At 36.2% G+C, this 20,112-nt stretch overlaps 1 protein-coding gene across 1 annotated transcript in view; it reads right to left on the bottom strand.

Annotated features, from left to right (window-relative positions):
• FBN1 (fibrillin 1) overlaps positions 1-20,112 on the bottom strand; it is a 306,997-nt gene that overhangs the window by 10,565 nt on the left and 276,320 nt on the right. Inside the window, exons 55-63 of the mRNA XM_074234744.1 lie at positions 18,996-19,127; positions 15,342-15,467; positions 14,483-14,689; positions 12,301-12,426; positions 11,708-11,830; positions 7,669-7,785; positions 7,314-7,442; positions 5,760-5,879; positions 76-307 (exon numbers count right to left, since the gene is read on the bottom strand). Of these exons, the coding sequence (XP_074090845.1) occupies positions 76-307; positions 5,760-5,879; positions 7,314-7,442; positions 7,669-7,785; positions 11,708-11,830; positions 12,301-12,426; positions 14,483-14,689; positions 15,342-15,467; positions 18,996-19,127 (1,312 nt within the window). The remainder of the gene's footprint in view (positions 1-75; positions 308-5,759; positions 5,880-7,313; positions 7,443-7,668; positions 7,786-11,707; positions 11,831-12,300; positions 12,427-14,482; positions 14,690-15,341; positions 15,468-18,995; positions 19,128-20,112) is intronic.

Genomic DNA, 20,112 nt, shown 5'->3' with positions numbered 1-20,112 from the left:
TGTAATCAAGATCTGAGTTTACCTAACCACAATTAAAGTGATATAATTTTAAATGACAGAAAAGTGAGCACTTACCCTTGGCCAATTCTGAAGTAGCCTGGTGGACAGCCACACAAGTATCCTCCTTCCGTATTGGAGCACCCATAGCTGCATGGGGCCTGAGCCGAGCCACATTCATTGACATCCTGGCATCCTCCACTAAATTGCTCATACTGGAATCCAGTGGGACACATGCATTTGTAGCTTCCCAGAGTGTTGTGGCAGGAGGCTCCTCCACATATGTGTGCACTGAGACATTCATTTTCATCTAGAGGAAAAGTCATATTTTTATTACATAGTCATATTTCTAATGATTTGATATCTTTTCTTTTTCTAATGCCATATGACATCTGAAGAAGAGAAGGGTGGTGAAGTATGAATTCAATTAAATAATGTATAATTTATAATTTTTTACATTCATTTTTATTTTATTTGCAACAAAACAATTGATCTGTGGGCCCACTGTACATTGCACTGCAGAAAGCAATTTCCCTATGGACAGCCTTCCATCAAAAGTCATTCCATCTTTCAGTTTTGCTCAATGGAAATGACCCATAGCATTCACAGATAAATACCCTGCTTCAATCTCAGTGCCCAAAATCAGCATTTAGGGGAGAAATTCTTGGGGAAAAACTTGACAACAGTCCTTGCAGGTGCTGTAGTCTCAAATTTCTCAGCAGTCACAACTACTGAAAAACCAAAAATGAAGGTTCTTATCCCCAAATTCCTTGACATATAAAATAAATCTGTGGAAATGACACTAAAGAAGATGTATCATCATGAACTTTGAAGCTATTCCATATGGTCGGTCCAGTGGGTCTTTCCAAAATGACTTGAAACCCTCTTTTATGTGGGTTGTTTCCTCTTATTAGACTGTGAACTCAATGAGAAATATCTTGATTTTCTATTTGTATACCCAGTGCTTATCATTATTAGCTTCTGAGATAGTATTTATATAATAAGAACTCATTTATTTATTTATTCTAAGAATGAATTTTAAGCTTCCCTGAATGGTAGTTTCCATCAATTTGAAGTGGAATATTTTTGATCTGGTTACAGCAAGAGGATAGAACTTTTCGGGTTGTAAAAAAAGATTGTTCATTAATTTTTTTCTTGTTTTTACATCATGCTTATTTCAATGGGAAAAAAAATCAACACATGTCAATGACTTTTTTCAGGTACCCCCACAAGGGAAAAGAGCAAAATCTGACTAAGTCTCTTGCTACTGGCACATCAGCTTCCACATTAACCCATTAGAAGCTAAGTCTGGATGGAAGTAGTATGAATGGGGCAAGGGGAACAGTAAGTTAGGGACTTGGGGGGGTGACAGTATCAAAGTGGTTTATAGTCACTTTCCTCCCTCAATTGGGTTCCAAATGTTTTAATTTTTGACAATGAGATTTTCATTATGAAGCATCTATAATGTCTTTTTCCATCTGAACATATCAAATGTAAAATCTTTATCACATATTGATTCAATAAAAGAAAATAAAAAATAAAAAAGAACAAACAAATAATACATAAAAGGAAATTTTTAATGCTATCTTATATAATTGGAATGAGAAGAACTTCACATCATATAGTATTCACTTATTCTTTAGTTTTCCTATAATGAAAAAAAAATGGGACAACTAAACCAATGATATTCAAGAAAGTTGCATTCCTCATGATCCTTTTCAAAGTGTACCTCCCGACAGAGGCCTGCCCACATACACTTGCTAGTATTCTAAAGACAGGGCCTACTACACTTGTAATTTCTCTCAAAAATCTGCAAAACATTGTCCAGGCCCTTGTCTTCCAGGTGGAAGCTCTGGGAATGAGTCAGTGCCTTCTGGCATGTCCTGTGCTAAGATGTTCCCCTGCCAAGAACATCTGCATTGTCTGCAGAGTTTGGTGTGGTGTAGAGAAACTAAGGGGAGACTGTAGTGCTCTGGGAAAAGCACACAAGACAGACAGATTCTGCAGAACTGGGGATATACATTAAATCTGAAGGTAATGAGCTGTTTCAAGCCACCATGAAGATTAAAGACTCTGAGTCTTCCATTCTTTTAGAAAAATTATTCCACTTAAAAATCCACGGTGAACTTCAGGATTGGCAGAAAACCTTCAGAAGACAATAAACACGATGTTAAGATATTTCTTAACACATGTATTCAGTTCTTCTCCTGCCATAGAGAATATGGACAAAAAATGCAGATTGGGACATTTTTGAACATGGACAATATGGCATTTTGTTTTGTTTAACTATATGCCTGTGTAACAGGGGCTCTGTTTTTCTTTCTTTTTTTCAATGAGGGAGTGGGAAGGGAGTGAGAGGGAGAGAAAGCAGATTTTCATTGATTAAAAAAATAAAGTTTAATTAGAAAAAAATAAGTACTTTGGTTCATTTTCAAGGGAACACACATGGTCAAATATACAAAGCCATTGTAATATAGTGACACATCTATTAAACTTCCAGAAATATGGGTTTTTATTTGGGGTCTGAGAAACCTCAACTATTTAGTTCTGGGAAAATAATATAATCTCTCTGAGATTTCTTTTCCATATTTGCACAATCGGGATGATAATATTTAAACTACTTGACCTCTAAAGTGGTATATTATAATGAATCTTGAATTAGAATCAAAGCCCTCTAACTCTAAATTCAAGATTCTTTACACTGTGCCATGGTGTCTCATGCAGAGGTTAAAGTACTCTTCTTTGTCAGGTAGAATTCTTTTTCTATTTGTAAATTCTATTTGTAGGAAGAATTGTTTTTATGTTATAGATTCAAAGGATCAGAGATTTATAATTTGTACCAAATGGTCTTCTCAGCTCTCAGATTCTGTTACATTGCAAGGCCATACCTAATTAAAAGCTGTATCAGAGTCCACTTTGAATCAAATTTAAACTTCAAAGACTGAGACCTGAAGCTACAGAGAGAAAAAGGGAACCCAAGAGATGATTTTTGAGCCTCAGGTACCACAGGGATAATAATATTTGTATTGTGTTTTCATAAAACTGTTAGAATTGATTTGTAAAGAGCTAAATTCTTTATAATTTGACAGGCTGATCAGACTGTTCAATCAAGGAAATGTCATGGACTTGGTTATTTCACCAGAGCACTTGAAAAAGTCAAGATACTCTTGTGAACAAGACAGAAGGATATCTGTAAATGATACTACAATTTGGCAGATTTGGATATTACTAGATGGATGGTTGAACTTAAGGAATAGTTAATTACTGAATCCACTGTTAATCTGGAAAGTAATTTCCTACAGAAATAAGACAAGAAAAAGCCCTTATCCCTATTCTGTTCAATGTTTTTAATCAAGGTATGGATGGCATGATTATAAGATCTTTAGATGATCTTTAGCTGGGAAGGATAGCTAATTCACTGGGTGATAATCAAGTTCAAAATAGAACTTAATTAGCTAAAACAATGGTATGAGTCTAATATATGATGAAATTTAAGAGGGGTGAATTTAAGTTTCTATGTACATTCATAAAATCCACTTCAAAAGTAGCAAAATGGGGAAGGCCTGTTTAGAAAACAACATAAGTGGAAAAGATCTATTGTTTGTAAAGGGCTAAAGGTTTATTTGGGCCAAAACCACATGTGCCAAATAACTAGCATTGTAGCCTTCATTAATAGAAACAGTATCCAAACAAAGGAATATGTGCATTGCCTTGGATAAAACACACCTGGAGGACCATAGGTAAATTTAGTTGCCACATTTTAAAGAAGCATAGGCAAGTTGACATATGTACAGAAAATTATGACGAGGCTGTTTAGAACACTGGAACCCTGCCATGCACTGGCAGGTGCTCAGCCTGGTAAAGGGAAGATTTAATGAGGACAAGATAAGTTGTCAGTTTTTTAAAGACTTGAAGGCTTTCATGGGGAAGAGAAAAAAACAAAGCTTACTTTTCTTGACCTCAGAGAACAGAATTAGTATATAAGTTGCTGTTTGTTTTTGTCTTAATACAAAGGAAAATCCCCAAACAATTACAGTTGTCCAGAAGTGACAGCCTACCTTGGAAATTGCTAAAGTAACCTTTTTTGACAGTTACTAAACTGTCTCCTTGATCAAATTTCCTCTCTCATAAGAGTTATGGACCAGGTTACCATGTTGGGGAAAGGATTGTTGTAGAAATACATTTATGATTTATAGTTACGCATACCCTTTATTTTTTTCTGCCACTGGAGTCTTCAAATAGAATCTAGACCACTAGGCTAGGACTTGGGGGGTGGGGTAGGGAGGAGGGATGATTTTTTTTTTCACGTACAGGTTGAATAGATGTTGTCTGAGGTTCTGTTCAGATTAGAAATTCTGTCTATTATAAGTGAGCAGCCCTGTTCAAAGGACCATTAGAGCTATTTATATGACTAAAAAGTTTAATAATTAAAACCAAAATATTACTCAAACTATACTTAATAAGCAAAGGGTTTTTTTATAAAATGCTAAGAAAAAACAAAAATCCAAGCAAAGAATTGTTAAAGTTAAATTTTACCAGGACTAGTTATTTTAGTCATTTCATTATTCCATCATATGATATGAAAACTAAGTAAGAAAAAAGATTAAAAAATAAATTTTGAGAAATAAAATAATTCTGACAGCCTCTTAGAGCATGGTAAATGTGATTTGTGAAATGGTGGCTATTTGAGAAGTAGGGATAATTTTAAAAGTAGTGATCTCCAAGATGTGAAGGAGTTCAATAAATGCTCATTTTATGAATGGATATCACTTCTTGGGGGAGAGAGAGTACAGCAGAAAGAACATGTAGACAGACAATTAGAACAACTACATTCTAGTGTCTGTCCTATTTATTAGTCTTATTGATTTTGTAACTTTGGGCAGGGTATTAAACTCCTATTCAAGCTTCAGTTTGAAGGTCCTTCAACATCTAAAAATGCTAATATTATGTAATTTACATCAGAAGAAATCATTTTTCTATTGCTTTAATTTGTCAGAAAATGACAAATAACACAATACCAAATTTAAATGGGGAGTTTATTGATTTCCTTTACTGGAAGATTGTAGTATTCTTGAAAAATCCTTCTATAGCTATTTGTCTCTGTCCTTAAAGCTTTCCAGTCTTTGGAGATGGCACTGAGGCATAGAAGAAAGAAAACTATAATTGAACTCAGGGAAGCTATACTCAATTATTGGTGTTGCTTCTTACTAACTTTATGACCTTGGGAAATTCACTAACCTTTTCTAGGCCTAAGTTTCCTTATCTGTAAAATGAAAAAGCTAGTCTAGATGATCTACAAGATCCCTTCCAATCCTAAATTCTATGATCTTAAGTCTCCAGGACTTAAGTGTTAAAGGTACTTATTGGTTGATACATTTGAATAAGAAACAGCATAGGCTCACCCATGAGGAGAACAAGTAAATGGTTAAAAGAAGACCTAAAAACTAAAAGGAATGAAATGGACTAAAAAGAGATGTAAGAACCTTTTTTCCCACTCTCTGAAATGATTTAGGACTATTCCCAACAATGGAGCAGAAGCAGAAGGCAAGGTGTTTGAAGAAGATTCCAAGACTGGTACATGAAGTCCATTTTTAAACAACCCCCATTTTCTATTTTGCTATTCTTCTAATGGTTATGTTCATTTATATTCTTCATTTGGGTAGTTTTAAAGACCTGAGTATTCAACAAGGAAAAAGGGTCTTTTTAACTTGCAAATATTATCTTCAATTTATCTTGTTAACAGATTAAAAAAAAATACTTGCCAACACACTGGTTCCACTGGTAGTGCTGGAGATATCCCTGAGGGCAGCTACACCTGTATCCTCCAATGATGTTTTGGCAACCATGCTGGCACCGGTGATTTCCCTCACACTCATCCACATCTAGAAGAAGAAATCACAGATCCTTTAAAATATCAAGGAAAAGATTTTTAACTAGACACTCGGTCTTTCACATCATCCAATCCAGATTATATTCCATTGGCAGATTAATATTGCCTTTTCATCATGTCAATCCTTTATTCAAAAATTTCAAAGGCTCCTTAATGCTTACAGGATTAAGATCAGAATTCTAAGCTTAGCTTTTCATTGTTATCTATTAGAAACAGAGTTCTGCAGTTAGACATTTTGTATATTTATTCTTCCTATCAGACTACCTGTGTGACCTCACTTAACCTCCCTGGGACTCAGTTACTTCAACTATAAAATGATAGTTAAAAGACTAGAAGGCTCTGAGGCACCTCTCAGTTCTAAATCTATGATCACTTGGGTTTTTGTAAACAGTTTTACTTTCAATATGGTAAACAGGAGGCATTTTTTCATTTGTAGAATAGGAATCACCATCTAAAAAGAGCAGTGATTAATAGAATTTGTTCAACTGTTTAGTGTCTCAAAAGACACATTCCTTCAGGAATAGTAATCAAACAAGAAGCCAGTTCAGAGAAGCTGGATTACATCACAGTCTAGTCTCATAGCACTCGTTTTTGCTTGCTCTGTTCTGGAGTATGCTGAGGTTTCACTATAAATCTTAACCAAGCCTTAGCAAGCAAGTAACCATAGATATTCTTATGTCCATTCCAGACCTAAACTTATGATTCTATGCATAGCTTTTCGGGTCTTGTCCTCACAAAAGAATCCCTAGTCTTATGGACATGAGCACTAGCATTTGGGAGGGTAGGTGAGAGTGGAGGATTAGACTTGTGATGTTATAGCTGTAGGGAATTCCCATTGAAGAAATTTCCTCTATAGCACAGTCAACACTGTGTTTTATAGTTTTAGGTACCATGTGAGCTAAGAGGTTTGCCCAGAGTGAAAAACTATGTATTAGAACAAGGTTTTGAACTCAAGTCTTCCTGACTTTGAGGTTGGCTTTCTAGTGACCTACATCATGCTGCCTTTCCACTAGAAAATTATTGGGTCAAATTAAAGAATCTGGGTATTCAGTTTTTCCTGAATGTGTGTTACTTTCCATTGGAAGAAACTTGTAAAGATTTGTCCTTTAATGGGAAAGAGTAATACTTACGGTATCCTGAGAAAAAGCTAATTCAAACAGAATAAATCTCCACTTATGGGAGGTTTATTTTTAGTCAGCGAAAGACCTCTCACTTTCCACATGAAATGTCACTATTCCACAGTGCTCATAAGTGTGGCAAGTGTAGGATGTTTCATAAAATGTCCAATGACAAAGAATGATGATGATTGACAATGATAATGATATAAAACTGATTGATATGCAGTCTCTGTGCTATCTCCTCCACTCCTGGCTTTATTGTCCCTTGCTCACATAAATGGTCTGTCTGCATGTTTCTCTCTCATTACCTTCACAGCTGGCTCCACTCTGATCCAATGAAAAGCCCCTTTGACATTCACAAGTGAAGCTTCCAGGAGTGTTCTGACAAACACCCTTGGCTCCACAAAGGTTGACTTCAGAGGTACATTCGTTGTTATCTAAAAGAAAAAAAGATGAAAGTGTGGATTTTTCCAGCTCTTCAAAGAAGAATTTCAAATACAATAAGAACTAAAGTCACTTTAGAAGATGAAACAAACCTGCTATTTGTCAACAAACATATTCACAAACCTATTTTTCTCATTTTAATTTGTCTTGTCTTCAGACTAGAGAATAGTAAAAAAGAAAATCTTAAAATTATTCAAAAGTTCTTTCAGTGCCACTTACCAATACAAGCTGTATGATGTTGGGTAAACCCAGGTGGACATTTGCATGTGAAGCCTCCAATGGTGTTAACACAAAGGAACTGACAATTATGTTGCTTAGTTGCACATTCATCAAGATCTAGAAGACAACAAGAGACATCCTTGATTTTAGCTTACAATACAAATGCAAAAATACAGGAATAACCATGGGGAATCATTCTGATTTTCAAGTATCAAAATTCCACTGACCAGAATTCATCCAATAGATTAGCAAGCAAAACAACAACAAACAAACAAAAAAAACCCAAACCCTAGAGTCTATGATCTCAAGGCAGTAAGGTAAAGTATAAACTGAAACAAAGACAAATCTTAAGAATTTTGATGTTTCCAGAATAACTGAGCAATAAATTCTGTCAAAAGATAAAAAGACAGACACTTAATAATTGCCTAGTTGTGTAACCTTGGGCAAGTCACTTAAAACCTCATTGCCTTAAATAAATAAAAATTTAAAAAAAATAAAAAGAGATCCCCAAATCCATGAAATCAATCTTCTTGGTTCATTCCAGTATGCTGTTTTTAATCTATCCAAATGACATCATTTAAAAAGCTGATTTTTCCTGTCAAGAATTCCCCTTCAAAAGCCTGGAAAGACTTGCATGAATTGATGTGGAGTGAAATGAGTAGAACTTAGTTATGTTATATACACTAACAGCAACATGGGAGGATAAGCAACTATGAAGGACTTGTTCATTTCAACAGTACAATAAACAAAGACAATTTAAAAAGACCTATGATCGAAAATACCATTCATATCCAGAGAAGGAACTGTGGAGTTTAAATGAAGGCAAAATGTTTATTATCTTCAATTTTTGAAGGTTGTCTTGTGTATTATGTAATTTTTTCCCTCATTTACATTTTCTTTCTTCCATTTGGATTTGGTTCTTCTCTCACAATATGTTTGATATGGGTCTATTGTTTAGCATGGTTGTCAGTGTAGAACCTATATCAGATTTCTTTCTGGGGGGGAGGAGGAAAGGAGAGAGGTGTGGGGCTCAGAACCTTGCAGAAGGGATGATTGGTCAAGGCTGCCGTTGCATGTTGTTGGAAAAACAAATAGTATATATATATATATATATATATATATATATATATATATATATATATATATATAAAAGAATTCCTCTTCAAATGGAACAAAATTGAGCAACCAGGAAGAAAGTTAAGAAGGGACTTTCACTGGCAAATATAATAGTGCTGCTTTTTAATAATGTGCTCTTCATGGGAGAATTTTTCATTCAATCTCATATTTTCCCCAATCCAAATATTCTACACCTCAGTCAGACAAGGTTCCTTATAGGTCCCTGAACATGCTGTGCTCATTCTTGATTCCAGCTTTTTATGGAATTAATATTATCTGCAAATATGTAATCTCCTTCAGTTCTACATCACAAAGCAGAATTCTATATACATTCAGGCACCTTTGTGTCTCTCTATTATCTTTTTTTAAAAAATCTAAATGCAAGTAAAATTGTCATGTACTCAGTTATAATTATGTCAACTTCTGATTCTAGCTATGTGATTTCTCAGCCAGCAAAGAAATAAATGTGCATCTTTCTAAGAACTTTCATTATTTTCTCCCAAACAGGTTTCCCTTCTATGTTTGAGTGTGAAGGCTAAATGCCTGATGTTAACTTTGTTATGGCTTCTTCTAATTACCTAATCAAATTGTTTCTGATTGTAAGAAGAATATATACTGCTGGTGATTGTGGTGGTAGTGGGGGATCCTGCTTCTAGAATCCTTATTATTCCACTACCTTGCCCAACTCTCATTTTTCCTAAATCTCCATATCCTCTCCCTAAACCAGCAAAGTTCAATTCCCCTGGTACTCTGAAGCTGACAGGCAAAGACATAAGAAAGGTAACTCATTGGTTTCTTTTAAACAATAGAGATATAGAACCATAGCATATCACTAATAATATTCATAAAGCTTTCTTTATTTTTGCTGTTTCCAACACCTAACCCTGTTCAAATCCTACCCCTCATTCAGGTTCAAGTTCAATCTCTGCCTCCTTTCATGAAACTCCCCTCCCCCAACCATTTTGATTCACACTTATCTCCCCAATGTTTGGTTTCTTTCTTACAGCATTTACTTTCTACCAACTCATTTTTTAAAAAAATATTTTATTTGTTTTCCAATTATATACAATAGCAGTTTCTACCTATCATTTTTTGTAAGGTTTTGAATTTTACAATTTTTCCCCTCCCTTCCTCCCCCTACCCCTCCTACAGAAGGCAGTTTGATAATCTTTACATTGTTTCCATGCTATACCCTGATCAAAATTGAATGTGTTGAGAGAAAAATCATATACTTGAGGAAAAAATAAAATATTAGAGATAGCAAAATTATATAGTACATAAGACAATTTTTTTTTAAGTTGAAGGTAGTAGTCTTTGGTCTTTGTTTAAACTCCACAGTCTTTCTCTGGATACAGATGGTATTCTCCATTGCAGATACCCTAAAGCTGTCACTGATTATTGCACTGATGGAATGAGCAAGTCCATTAAGATTGATCATCACCCCCATGTTGCTGTTAGGGTGTACAATGTTCTTCTGGTTCTGCTTATCTCGCTCAGCATCAGTTCATACAAATCCCTCCAGGCTTCCCTGAATTCCCATCCCTCCTGGTTTCTAATAGAACAATAGTGTTCCATAATGTATATATGCCACAATTTGATCAGCCATTCCCCAAATGATGGAAATTCATTCGATTTCTAATTCTCTGCAACTACAAAAAGGGCTGCTATGAATATTCTTGTACAAGTGATGTTTTTACCCTTTTTCATGATCTCTTCAGGGTATATACCCAGTAGTGGTATTGCTGATCAAAGGGTATGCACATCTTTATTGCCTTTTGGGTGCAATTCCAAATTGCTCTCCAGAAAGGTTGGATGAGTTCACAGCTCCACCAACAATGTATTAGTGTCCCAGATTTCCCACATCCCTTCCAATATTGATCATTGTCCTTTCTGGTCATATCGATCAATCTGATAGGTGCAAGATGGTACCTCAGAGATGCTTTAAATTGCATTTCTTACCAACTCATTTTAAAACTTAACCAAAAAGGGTCTTTTATTGATATAACTAATTCATGTAAGTAGGAGGTGCTAGTGATATAGGCAATAGAACTCTAGATATAGAGTCAGGAAGTCTTGAGTTCAAATCTTGTTGTGGTCACTTACTACCTGTGTGACTGTGGACAAGTCATTTAACTTCTCTCAGCCTCAGAATACTTATATGCAAAGTAAGGATAACAGTACCTACTTCACCAGGTCGTCATGATGATTTAATAAGAACTCATGTATAAAAATGTTTTCCCAAATTCTATTTATTTTTTTTTATTTATTTTAGATTTCTCAAGGCAATGGGGTTAAGTGGCTTGCCCAAGATCACATGGCTAGGTAATTATTAAGTGTCTGAGGTCGGATTTGAACCCAGGTACTCCTGACTCCAAGGCCAGTGCTCTATCCACTGCGCCACCTAGCCACCCCCCAAATTCTAAAAAGTGTTATTAGATAGATCTTTGTTTTACTACAAGTAGACTATAAGCTTCTAGAGAGCAAGAACTATGTATGTGTCACATACTTCTTTCTCTACTGCTTTACCATAAGCACTCAATAAAATCCTAATGCCATACTGTAAACACTCAATAAAATCCTCGAATGAATACAACAGCTGACAAAGTGACAAAGTAGGAAGACCATCAGATGAGTCCATTCCCCACCCAAAGCCAAGAGAACTGGCCTTGGGCTGGTCTTGCCCTGCTCCAAGAACCCCCAGAATCACTGATGGAAAATTCAGAAGGTGCTGCAGCTGCCACTCTGGGAACTCCCTGCCTCCAGGTCTCCCTCCACCAGTCACAGGAGGTGGGGATGGGAGGTAAGCTCAGAGGAGCACCACTTGAATACAAGGAAGTAGCAATAAGTCTCAGCCTCTGGGAATGGAGCTTAGGTAGCAGATAAAAGAATAAGGGAAACAAAGAAAAAAAATGTCTATTTTTACCTTTGCAGCTTCTTCCGTCCTCCTGAAGGATGTATCCTTTTGGACATGAACACTGATAACTGCCTTCTGTGTTTTTGCATATGAAGTTGCAGGGTTTGGGAGCTTGGTTGCACTCATTTAGATCTATTGTTAAAGAAAAACAGTTTAAATTTTTAATCTCTATAAACAGAATGAAAGTTTATGAAGGAAAAAGTAAAGGAAGAAAAGGAGGGAAAAAAGAGATTCTATAGTCCCCACTATGTGCCAGGCCAGTGCTAAATGTTCTTAAACAGTCCATGTGATCCTTACAACAACCCTGGGAGGGAGGGGTTATTATCTCTTTTTATAGAGAAGGAAACTAAGGTAAAGAGAAGTTCAATGATTTGCCAGTATCATATAGTCCATAAGTGTTTGAGTCCAAATTTGAACTCAGGTCACCCTGCCTTCAGGCCCAGCTCTCTCTATATATTATATGACTTTCCTCTCTCATATGTGCATTGGAATAATAGTCCAGATAAAGGAGGGGAAATAGATTTGTTTTATTTTTTCAAGTTCCTAGTCTCTTTTTCTGTACTTGAACAGACTTGGGAATTCTCAGTAACAAAATCACCTACCTACACAGGTGGTGCCAGTAATGTCTGGAGTGTAGCCAGTATTACAGTTGCAATGGTAAGATCCTCTTTCATTGACACATTCTCCATTCCGGCAAACGTCATGAATTACCTTGCATTCATCAATGTCTATGATCAATGAAATTTGATGAAATGAAGAAAGAAAACATAAATGGGACAATGTCAGTGGCTATTTGGCACTATACTGGCATTTTATATTAAAGAAACTACACTGTATGTCTAAAAATCAATATTGAAAGGAGAGTGTAAATTTAACAGTTAATAATGAACAACTGGTTGAAAAGAAAGCAAATAATTTTCTTTATACAATAAGGAATCTTGAATGAATAGCTTAAGATAAGTACTTTTAAATTCAGATGTGAAAGTGAAAAATAAATTGATAATCAGTATTAAAGATCTTTGCTTCCCTACTTCCATTACATCCTATTCTATCCTTATCCCGCTGTGATCCTAAGTACAACTTCCCCCAGTACTGTATATTCAGATTATGATTTTTAAAAAAATCCCATTTTTAAAATTAGGGATAAAAATTAAGGTGAAAATTCTATATAATATTGGGGGAAAACTGAAGGCTTATGAGGTACTTTGGATACTACTCAATAATTTATGTAAATTGTCCCTCTCCATTCTATGAGGCAGCCTTGTGAAGAAGGTTTTACAGGTGAGGAGAATGAGTTTCTGAGCAATTAAGGGACTTTCCCAGTTACATAGCTAAGCAAGTACCTAGAGTGGGATTAGAGTCCAGATCACTGAAAGTGGAGTATGACAAGAGTAATGGGTAAGTTGGACTGTGATCCTAGTCAGAACCTGCTATAATTTGTGTATCTGACAAAATATAAGCAGAGAGTTTAAGTATTAACTCTTTGTGTATTTACCCATCACCACCATGTTTGATCTCCAAGGGATTTTCTGAGCTCACTGGGTTGGGATATAAAGACAGGTATTCTTGGTGAGCACCCGACTTATAAATATGGAAAAACCCTCTTGCTAGAGGTAGATGTTCAGTTGAAGGCTTCTACACTCTAGCTGGTCACCTCACACAGAACCATCACCTCACCTCACACACAACTCTCCTAGGGAAAATGTACATATACCCCGGTGGATGATGAGAAAAATCATATGACCAAACGGATTATCTTTTCTGTTCTTTTGTCCTAGGAAGATTTTATACATAACTTTCTTCCTTTCCCATTCTTCCATCTCTCACCAATCTGATCTGTTAATTCTAGCTCAGGCAATATCTTTCTCATCAATAGACACATATTTCCACTTTAACTTCTACTTGGTTTCCTTCAGACAATTTCTATCCTTTCTTCTGATTTTATTCCATTTGTGAGACCTGCCATGACCCAAATGGAAGATCAAAATCATAACAACACTAATAGTACAACTGACTTGAGAAAAATGAAAATCAACTAGTTTGTAATGAAGCTAAATATACTTAAAAAATCAGAATCATCAACTTCCTAAAGTTCTTGAAAGATTAATATATCTCTTTTAGAATGTTTGCAAACTAGTCAGATCCATCAACTTCTATCTTTAAGTGCCAGTATTCAAGTTAAATTAAAAAAACTTTCTTATGCTTTGTTTAATGATTAGTATTACATTAGTATCATTTACCACCCTTTTTCCTTGCTGATGAGCAACACAGCACAGACACTTTAAGGTTTTTTGAATAAACCTAGAAGAGTAAGATCATAGGATTGTCGATTTAGAGATGAAAAAAATTGAAGGTTATCTCTAGGTCAACACTCTCATTTTATAGTTGAGAAAACTGAAATCTAAAGAGATTAAACAACTTGTTTAGGGTCATATAAGTGGTAAATAGTAAAACCAGGTCCCTGCTTTTCTCTGTTTTTATGTGAAAAGGTTTTCTAAGTTATGATTTCCAAACAAACATTAGGAATGCAATTTCTCTGAAAGTTGAGGGCTGCTCATATGCAAAAATAAATAAATAAAAGAGTAGGTGCTCATTAGCTCTTTTAGCAATGTGATTCCCAAATACCTAAAACATTAATTGTAAGGAAAAATTTTCTTGACTTTGTATTTACAATTAAGTCTATTGCATGCTTTACTTTCCATTTTCTCATCTGCTGGTCTTAAAAAAAACTACAGCATAAAAAGACACATTTCCTGATAAATAATACTTTAGGAATTTAAATACCTGCTCCATTGGTCATGAATCCCCGGCCATGAGGGCAAAGTTTTTTAAAGGCTACAGTGCCTTGGAATGGGCAAATTTCACAGTGGGGGCCCCAGCCTCTCCCACCATCACAGCAACATTCAGACTTGGTGACCGGATTCCTGTTGCTTGATCCAATCTGACACATGCTTTGTAGAACTTCAGTGAAGCAGTATCCTTCTCGGTTGTCTATAAGATACATTATATTTTGGGGTAGGGGTGGGGATTGGGGGAAGGAGGGAAGGGTGGGATTATTTTAGTGGTGGTGATCTCATGAGAGTCACAGGATATCAGGAATTTAGTCAGATATTAAAAACAATAACAAAAGAAATGAAAAGGAAGCATACTTAACCCTGGGCCAGAAGAAATGAGAGTGAAAAGCTGGAAACAGCAGCAAGAGAGAAAAGATGATGTCTGAGGGAAAACAAATGAAACAAGAAATTCAGTAAGAAAGCAGGAAGGGGCAGATTTCAGATTCAGCCTGAGAGGTATTATAGCTATTTGCACCTAGAAAAGAGGGAATATCACCATTATATCAAGCCTCAACAGAGAGATGCAGAGCAGCACAGAGAAACTGACACTGATCAAAGAAAGCAGTTTAAATTTAGGAAGAAATTCTGATCAAATGATTCAATGATACCATTAGCAAAGGAAGAATTAAAGGGCAAGGCAGTGCTAAACCCAGTAGATTTTCACAAAGTGACTGAATTATCTACAAAATATAAACGTTTTAAACTTCAGCTTTCAGAGACAGTTTAGCTTCAGCCCATGTTTGCCTCAGCAGCCCAGACCTGTCCCTGGCTAGCTGAGATGGCTAGGAAAGCGCTGCCCAGCCACTTACCAAGGCACTCGTCCTGGGCAGGGCTGGCTGTGAAGCCATCGTTGCACTCGCAGGTGTAACTTCCTCTGGTATTGAGGCACCGTCCATTTTCACAGATTCCTGGCTTGGTCTGACATTCATTTTCATCTATTTAATTGAATAAAAGGACCAAAAACAAAAGGGGGAAGTTTTGTTTCTTTGTCATAGAATAATTTTAGGAATGAAGCTGATGAGGAGCTTTAAAGAACATTTTTTAAAGCAATGGTTAGTATTTGGGTGGGACTATAACTAAGTGAAGGCTCCTTCATGGTTTATCCAAATTTTCCCCTCTCCTTACCTTCCACATTCCTTTTATGAGGGTACCCTTGCACTCCCTCCCATTTGGTCCCCCTTTAGGTACTATCTTTCTTGGAATGTAAGTTCCATGAGGTGGGACTGATGCATATAACTAAGTGAAGTCTCCCTCCCTCAAGGTTTTGAAGACCCTTCCTTTTCCCCAAGGCCATGTCAGCAGGAGTTGCTTTCCACTTGTCCAAGGTCAGGTGGTAACAAAGATTATACCACACTGTGCTGACTGACCCCATATATGGAAAGAAAACTGGATCTGAATAATTATGCAAATAGGGCTTGAAATGCTTTGCATTGATTAGTTAGATATTTGTGGAGAGATTGTAAACCCAATTATCTAGACAATAGGTAGTGGGCCAGGGGGATGGGACTAATTTAGGGACTAGGGTAAAAGGGGGCTTGCAGGCCTCCATATTTTGCCCTCCTCCTAGAGCTGCAATTCATGTTATGGAGGTTGTACCCTCTTCTTGAAGAGCAAATAAACTTCTTTTGTTCTCTGGTCTGGGTCTTCTGATTATTCTGTTTAAGGAAATCCAAAGCTATGACACATGGTTCTGATCCCACACAGTATTAAGCTGCTGATAGTTTAAACTAATTCAACACTTCAGAGTTAAATGTTCTATATATTACCTTTAAAGGAGAAATAGCAAGAGCTACATATATAGTGCTTGCCATGTGCCCAGCCCTGGACTAAGCACTTTATCATTATTTTCTCATTTGATCCTCACAACAATCCTGGTGAAGAAGGTGCTATTATTGTTCCCATTAGACAGATAAGGAAACCCTGAGGCAGACGGAAGTGAAATGACTTGCCCAGAGTCACACAGCTAGGAAGTGTCTGAGGCTAGATATAAAGTCAGTTCTTCCTGACTCCAGATCTGGTTATCTAGCCACAGTACCATCTACTACTAATCAAGCCTCATTTTATCTTTAAAGATTCAAATTTAAATATGGCTGGAGATTATTACTTACCTTTAGACTAATCACAAATGAGGAAAAATAACTTGCTCATTAAGCTTTCCTGTCCACTGAGCCCCAGACAGACAGATAAAAGGGTGAGGGAGGCAGGGAGGATGGAGGCACCATCCAAGGTTAGTGGCTGTGACTCCAGACATGTTCCTCTGCCCCATTTTACTAAATCCAAAGCTCCAAGAGGGTAGGCATAATGTCTTATCTAAACTTTTTATTCTTATTTATTTATATACTTTTAAACTTTATACTTTGCTTAACAGAATAGTCTGCCCAGAGGAAGGCTTAATTAATGTTGGGTGAATGAGTGTTTTGAAGTTATAATCTTTTATAACTAGGAAATGCTCATGTTCTTATGAAGGGAATGTTGAAGGAAAGTGGTGTGAATGTCAGTGAAAACAAATTTTAAAACAATATTGATCCCCAAAATGTTCTGTAGTTTTGCAATTACATCATTTTAATGTGTATTTATCATATAACCAAACCCCACCATAAAGTCATGAAATTTCATCGTAATTCCAAACTACTGTCGTATATGTTGTCTTTTCTTAGTAAGAATACAAGTTTCTTGAAGGTAGATACTGTCCTACTTTTTCTATAGTATCCCACAGCATAGTAAATGCTTAAGAAATACTTTTTCACTCATTCATTCATTCATTCAGTTGGCTTCACTAATAACTTTAAATCTATGGAACTATCTTCTACCACAGAATCACAGACTGTTAGAGCTTGAAGGCAATCTAGTTCAAACTCCTAATTTTACAGATGAGAAACATGAGGTTCAAGGAGGTTAAGTGTCTTGCTAAAAGCCACAAAAGTAGTAAGTGGTAAAGCCAGGATTTTGAATCTAAGCCCTCTGAATCCAAATTTAGAGCTTTATTGTGCCACTCAGTGTTGATGAGTGGGATCAATTTAAGAATGGAACTTATTGGTCATTATCTATTTCTAGCCATATGTGGAAAAATATTCTTTATAGGTAACCCAGTCTTTCTTTGAAGACCTTCAATGAAGGGACTCAACTACCATATTTCCCCATGTATGAGACACACCCTTTTTCAAAAAATTTGGGGTCTAAAAACTGGAAGTGTCTTATACAGTGGTTGTAGATTTTTTGCTTGCATTTCCTGCTTTCCTGTGCTTGTTGTCCTTGTGCTCATTGTTTTGCATTTGTTTCTAGTATATTAGTATATGTTTTGCCCCATTCTAGCCAGAAATGGCTCAGAAAAGTTGTTCATATAGTGCTGAATTCAAGTGAAAAGTGATCCAGTTTACAAAAAGTGAATGGAAATCATGCTGCTAAATATAAGCCTGGTCCTCTTCCAACTGAGAAAACAATCCAAGACTGGCTACAGGAAGAAGAAGCCTACTGATAATGCCCTGGCAGAAAAAGGCCATGAGAGGCAAGGCAGCCAAATGGCTTAATTTAGAGTGGGAATTGAAGAGATGGACTGAAGATCAAAGGACAAATGGAATTCTGGTATCCACAAAGTTGGTTCAGCATGAGGCAAGAAGAATTACTGATGAAAAAGAAGTGATTGATTTCAAAGAAGGACACAATTGGTGCTTCAGATTCATAAAATGGAATGGACTAAGCATGTGTCCATGTACCAACCTTGACCAAGGAGTGCGTGTGGTCAACTATAGACCAGAGCACAGGCAGGAGAGCAGTCAGAGCCTCTCCTGAGAGAGGCTCTGTGATTCATCATCAAACACAGATGAGGACAAGCTAATGGATGAGAGTTTTGACAGTGATGAGGAGTTGCATGAATTTTAAGATGAATAAAACCTGAGTTCAGTAACTTTATGTAATATATATATTTTTTTCAAATTCTGGGCCACAAAATTAAGGTGTGTTGTATACATAGGAGCATCTTATACGTGGGGAAATATGGTATCTCCCAATGTACCCTAATTTCCAACTATTAGCATTTTTTTCCTTATGTCAAGCCAAAATTTGCGATTTCCTTCCACAGTTCCCAAGCTCAGTCTTCTGGAACCAAAGGAAACAAATTGAGTCTCTTACATATGAAGTCTATTCAAATTTTGACCATTCACCATGACTGCCCTCATTTTCACTTTCTACAGCTTATCAATTTAACTCCCTGGCTGCTAGAACTGAACATAACACTCAGGGACTGATCTGACCATAATAGAATGGTTGGTGGGGGAGGAGGGTGGGAGAGTTCCTGTATAGCAATTGTCAAGAGTCCTTGGTAGGAAAAAAACACTTCTCTCCAAAAAAAGGTGTGCCTCCAAGTTAAGATATACTACCTATGCTTAGAATGCTGAATATGGTTCCTTCCACATTCACTTCAGCTGAAGCACTTGCTTTTTCTCTGACTGATGAACTTCACTTACCTATACAACCCTCTCCATCAGGTCTTCGTTGGTAGCCAGGGCCACAGATACACATATATGTGCCAATCAGGTTCTTGCATTCCATTTGTTTTTCAGCACAGTCATGTTTTCCTTCTTCACACTCATTCTCATCTGCAACAGATTAGTAACTGTGAATTGTCATCACTAGTGAATCATTTGCTTTGTGAGTATGGTACCACTTTTATTTTTGTGTTATTGAGATAATTCTTTTGATTGTAGAGGAAAAAAAACAGTAAGGAGCAAAGAGTTTTTAAAAATCCTTTTACTTTAAAACACTTTCAATTATAAGCTCCTGGGTTTTATGCCTAGTAGATAGATATTTATTAATTGCTATTAAATTAATAGACAAATTAAAAAATGATAGCATAATAACTAAATTTTTAAACTATTTTATAAACTACTTAAGAACAAGGATCATGATTTCTATTTTCTACATGTACCAAACCATGCTTCTAGACAAAGAGTAAATGCTTAATATGGGCACTGAATTAAAATTAATTTTGCTCTACACTGAAAGTTTTCCTAAATTATCTATCTATTTTAAATTTTATTTATTTGTTTAAGGCAATGGGGTTAAGTGACCTGCCCAAGGTCCCACAGCTAGACAATTATTAAATGTCTGAGACTGGATTTGAACTCAGGTACTTCTGACCTAGCTGCCCCCACTACATATACATATACATATACATATACATATACATATACATATACATATACATATACATATACATATACATATACATATACATATATATATATATATATATATATTTCTCCTCAAAGTCCTAAATCCTCTCCTTCCTTTCTTTTTTCTTTTTCATCTCCCCCTTGAATTTCTCTGTTCAGTTATTTTAAAAAATTTCTCCTCTTCTTCTGTCTCTTTTTATGTCTTAGTGCTCACTTTCCTTTCCAGCCCAAAATGACCTTACAGTGGAATATAGGGTGGCTTATGTGAAGGAAGGAAAAGCCCATGACTAAGGCTGGTGGGGAATGGGAAAGTGCATGGTTTTGCACATTCTTCTGCTTTGCTCAAGGCCCTCCACGTTGCTAATGCCCAACAATGTGTAGCACTCTCTTTTGTTGTTTGTGTCTCACT

This window comes from Macrotis lagotis, chromosome 4 (assembly GCF_037893015.1).
Source record: "Macrotis lagotis isolate mMagLag1 chromosome 4, bilby.v1.9.chrom.fasta, whole genome shotgun sequence".
Taxonomy (NCBI): Eukaryota; Metazoa; Chordata; class Mammalia; order Peramelemorphia; family Peramelidae; genus Macrotis; species Macrotis lagotis.
The sequence above is the reverse complement of the archived record's forward strand: the minus strand, read 5'-3'. Positions and strand labels throughout refer to the sequence as shown.